The sequence below is a fragment of the Elephantulus edwardii genome, unplaced genomic scaffold (assembly GCF_000299155.1).
Source record: "Elephantulus edwardii isolate Elephantulus edwardi_28Jun2011 unplaced genomic scaffold, EleEdw1.0 scaffold00004, whole genome shotgun sequence".
Lineage (NCBI taxonomy): Eukaryota > Metazoa > Chordata > Mammalia > Macroscelidea > Macroscelididae > Elephantulus > Elephantulus edwardii.
Window position 1 is genome coordinate 8,427,834 of NW_006399754.1, and position 4,771 is coordinate 8,432,604.

At 45.7% G+C, this 4,771-nt stretch overlaps 1 protein-coding gene across 1 annotated transcript in view; it reads right to left on the bottom strand.

Annotated features, from left to right (window-relative positions):
- UFM1 (ubiquitin-fold modifier 1) overlaps positions 1-4,342 on the bottom strand; it is a 20,231-nt gene extending 15,889 nt beyond the window's left edge. Inside the window, exons 1-2 of the mRNA XM_006879615.1 lie at positions 4,287-4,342; positions 3,456-3,512 (exon numbers count right to left, since the gene is read on the bottom strand). Of these exons, the coding sequence (XP_006879677.1) occupies positions 3,456-3,512; positions 4,287-4,342 (113 nt within the window). The remainder of the gene's footprint in view (positions 1-3,455; positions 3,513-4,286) is intronic.
- Between the last annotated feature and the right edge of the window lie 429 nt (positions 4,343-4,771).

A 4,771-nucleotide genomic window follows, 5' to 3' on the forward strand; every position in this document is an offset into this window, starting at 1 on the left:
TGGAAGCAAGAGTGGCATCTACTTCTGTAAACAGCTTGCCCCAGAAACCCTATGAACCTGGAGAACAGATGAAAGTCATGCATGCAAGTGTCGAGGACTTTTGTTTATAGGATTGCTATGAGTCACCTGTGTCTCAATGACACTTAACAACACAACAACAGCCTGGGACGAAGGGAAGACAGGTCTTAGGAAGTTTGACAAGATATTAATAAATAATCCTTTCCAAGAATGAGGAGGAAAGTGATAGTGCTGAGTGATGTGGCATGTAACCATGAACTTACATGTAATTCATCAAACTGACAACTCAGTAATATACCAAGTTCAGAGCTAAGAGTGACAGAACAGAGGATGTTTGAAAGAGTGACTCCAAGTCGGACTAAGAGCTCCAAGTTGGATAAGGAGTACAGGCAAGTGGGGGTGGTTAGTAGAGTGGGAGTTACAAATTTAAACAACAGTGTGATTATTAGAAGAAACTCTGAAAAACTGAGATATGGGTAACTCTCTGAAAAACTGAGATATGGGTAACTCATTATATGTGATTACATGTAAATAAATACATGAAGAAGAATGTGGCATCAAGATAGGAAGAGTCATCATCAACCTGCATTATGCACAAGACACAACCTTGCTTGCTGAAAGCGAGGCACTGAAACACTTGCAGCAGATCAAAGACTACAGCCTTAATGTGGATTACATCTCAACATCAAGAAGACAAAAATCCTTACCAATGGACTGATAGATAACATCAGGATAGAAAGAGAAAAGTTTGAAATGATCACAGTGGCACCAGTGATAAAGAAGTCAAGAAATCCAAAATACTGAGGTGCAATGATGCCAGTTTAAAGATTTAGGTGCACCTGATCTAGGTCATGGTCTTTTCAATTACTTGCTATACATCTGAGAGCTGGTAAGGATGGGAGAAGCAGCCTTTGAATTATTGCATTGGAGAAGAATACTGAATATCCCATGGACTACCAAAAGAAATGTCTTGGAGAGGTATGGCCAGGGCGTTCTTTGGAGACAAGGATGGTGAAGCTTCATCTCCCAAACTCAGGGCATGTTGTTGTTGTTGTTATGTGCTGTCAAGTGATTTGCGATTCACAGTGACCCTATGCACAACAGCTCTGAACCCTATTCTACGCAGAGCCAATTTCACTGTCTCTAATACACACTCATTACCCCAGTTATTGTCGTCAATCCATCTCATTTGGGGTTTTCCTCTCCTGTGCTGTTCCTCCACCCTTCCAAATATGATATCCTTCTCCAAAGCCTAGCCCCTCCTGGCTACATGACCAAAGAATGTGAGACAAAGTCTCAAAATTCTAACCTCCAAGGAGCAGCCTGGTTTCACCTTCTGTAGGCCAGACTTGTTATTTGTCTTGGCAGCCCATGATATGTTCAATACTCTTCTCCAACACTACAAAGCAGAGGCATCAATTCTTCCTCTATAATCCTTGGTTACTGTCCAGTTCTTTTTTTTTTTTTTCTGTCCAGTTCTCTGATGTACAGCAAAAAATTGCAAAGACCATGGCCCAAATTAGGTGCACTTAAGTCTCTAGATTGACAACCTTGCTCTTCAGCACTGTGCGAAGGTCCCCAACAACAGATTTCCCTAATCCAATTCATCTTTTGGTTTCCTGACTGCTGGTTCCAAGAGTGTTGCTAGATGTGGCGATTCCTTGGAAAAAGGCCTCAGTTCAGTCGTACTTAAAATCCTTTTGCATTCCTATTCTTTGTTATATTTCCTTCAACTTCTACCTGCAACAACCTCAAGAGTATTTACTTAAAATAACAGAAAAGATCCAAATGAGTATGTGGTTTGACTCCTGTAAGTCTATCATCTGAACAACCTAAGGATAAGAAAACATCCTGCAGGCGAAGCTGTCAAGTTCAGCATTTCTCACTCCTACTAAACTCTGACAATAGGAATCCCAGAACACTTGATCGTGCTAATGCGAAACCTATAATTGGACCAGGACGCAGTGGTCAGGACAGAGCAAGGAAACACTGCATGGTTCAAAATTGGGATGGGTGTACACCAGGGATGTGTCCTGTCTTCATACCTTTTCAACCTGTATGCAGAACAGATCATCTGGGAGGCTGGGCGCTATGAGGAGAAATGTGACATCAGGATTGGTGGAAGATCCATCAATAACCTGTTTATGCAGATGACACGACCCTGCTTGCTGAAACTGAGGAGGACCTGAAGTGCTTGCTGCAGTGGGTCAAGGACTGCAGCCTTCAATATGGATTGAGGTGCAATGTCAAGAAGACAAAGATTCTCACCACCGGACCAATTGGCAGCATCAGAATGGATGGTGAAGAGATTGAGACTGTTCACAACTTTAGTCTGCTTGGCTCAACCGTCAACACCTTTGGCACTAGCAGCCAGGAAACTAAAAGACATACTGCGATAAGAAAGGTTGCTGTTAGAGACCTCTCCAAAGTACTAAAGAGCAAGAATGTAACTCTGGAGACTAAGGTGTGTCTGATACAGGCCATGGTCTTTGCAATCACTTGCTATGCATCAGAGAGCTGGACAATGACTAGGGAGAAAGAAGGAGAATTGATGCCTTTGAGCTGTGGTATTGGAGAAGAGTGCTGAGAGTGCCATGGACTGCTAAGAAAACAAACAGATTCATCCAGGAGAGGGTTAAACCAGGCTGCTCCTTGAAGGCAAGGATTCTGAAGCTTTGTCTGACATACTTTGAACATGTTGCCAGGAGGGACCAGTCCTTGGAGAGGGGCGTCATTCCTGGGAAGGTGGAGGGGCAGCGCAGGAGAGGGGAGACCCTCAATGAGATGGATTGTTTCTGTGACTGGGTTAATAGGGGATAGGGGTGTCTGAGACAGTGAGAGTGGCACAGGATAGAGCAGGGTTTAGGGCTCTTGTATACAGGGTCGCTATGAGTGGCAGGCGACTCGAAGGCACATAACAACAACAACAACAACTAAAACGTTAATAAACCTCAAAGTAGTGTGTGTGATTTGGTGCCCCAACACTAACTGCTTTCACAGAGAAAAAAAAAATCGAGATTCTGAAAGTAAGTCACCGAACATTTCGGAGCCTGGAGTGGGACAATTCCCTACTTTCCTCTAACAGCTGGTCAAAGTAGAGAAAGGCAATTCTGATTGCTTGCAGACGATTGCTGAATAATCGCAATCAACTGCCAGCGTCCTGTCCATCAATCAGTCCTCCCGCCCCACCACACACAGGGAGAACTGGAGGGGCGCTCCAGCAGAGAAGCAGTCTGTCCCCCAAGGGGCACCCTCAGGCCAGGGGCACCCTCAGGCCAGGGGCAGGCGGGCTGGCGGGGGCAGGCGCTGCATGCTCAGGCTCGGGGGGTCGCAGGCCGAGGGGAGCTGCGGGCTACGTGGGGTGGGGGCTTCGGAAGGCCAGGGTGGCCCCGCCGCCCCGTCCAGCCTGACGATGTCTCCGCAGCCGGGCCACTCACACTTTGTACGGCAGCCTCGGGTCCGACGTTAGCGTGATCTTAAAGGAAACCTTCGACCTGAGGAGGAGAGCGGGATACAGTTAGGATCGGGCAGCAGCGCCGGGAACTCGGGCGCTCAGAAGTGGATACGTACATGGTGCTCCAACTTGGGGTTGACACCTCACACGGATTTTCCGGGTCTCTCCACTTCCTCTACGGGTCTGGGGAGGGCCGCCCCGCCCCCTTAGAACACGTCTCCCTCACAGCCCAAGGACCTCCAAGTGTGCTGCTGTTCGTGATAGTGCCTGAAAGATATCTCCAGATTTTCTTCAAAATACAACTATATCTAAGATATATCTAATATTTTTCAATTTACCCGTGACATATAAGAACATGGAATGTATAAAGAGACTTATTCTCTAATTTCAATTATTTACTGTAGAAATTTTAGTCAGGCAGTGTAGCGGCGGGCACATATGGGATGCCTTTAGGCCCCAGCTGTCAGAATGGGGTAAGTGAATAGAGAAAGGGGCGGAAGAGCACATGGGGAGGCGGGGTCAAGGATAAAGAGGGCGTGGCTGAGGAGGGTTAGGAGGCGGGGCCGAGGATGTAAAGGAGTATGACCGAGGGTGGGGAGGTGGGCGTGGCAGGGGTGTGGGTGGTGAGCGTGACCTAGAGGCGGGGCCAGGGGAGACAAGTCTCCAAGTTACTCAGACAACGTGGCCTCAGGATTGCCAATCAATTTTCTACAAACTGGAATCTTAATTAACTTTAGTGTTTGTATTCTATATTTCCATTATCCCAACCATTATTTCATATTTTTTCCTTTCACATTTTACTCTAAACACTGACTTTGAGTAATATTTGTTGACAACAAAATCATCACAGTAGCAGGTAACAGCAGTCATTCCACATTCTACAGTGTTGGTGCTGTTGAAATAGGCAAAGTCCTTATCACCAGAAAAACTTATTGTCTAGTGTTGAGAAGGCTTTTTTTATGATGTTGTTAAGTGAAATTCGAGTCCAGTATGACTCACAGAGAGACCAGATATATACAACAGATATGAACTGTGTCCTACCAATCATCCTCCTAACACGCTTGATCTCATTGCCCCAGTTACTATATTAATTCATCTCCTTGAGAGTCTTCCTCTCTTTTTCCGACCCTAAATCTTTGCAAGCATGATGTCCCTCTGCAAGAATACCCTCTCCTAACATGTCCAAAGTATGTGAGGGAAAGCTTCACCCTCCTTGTCTCTAATGAACAGAAGATTTCAAAAGGCAGTTTGAGAAGACAAAGTATTACAATGGAATATTCAAACAACTGGAGGTGGAGA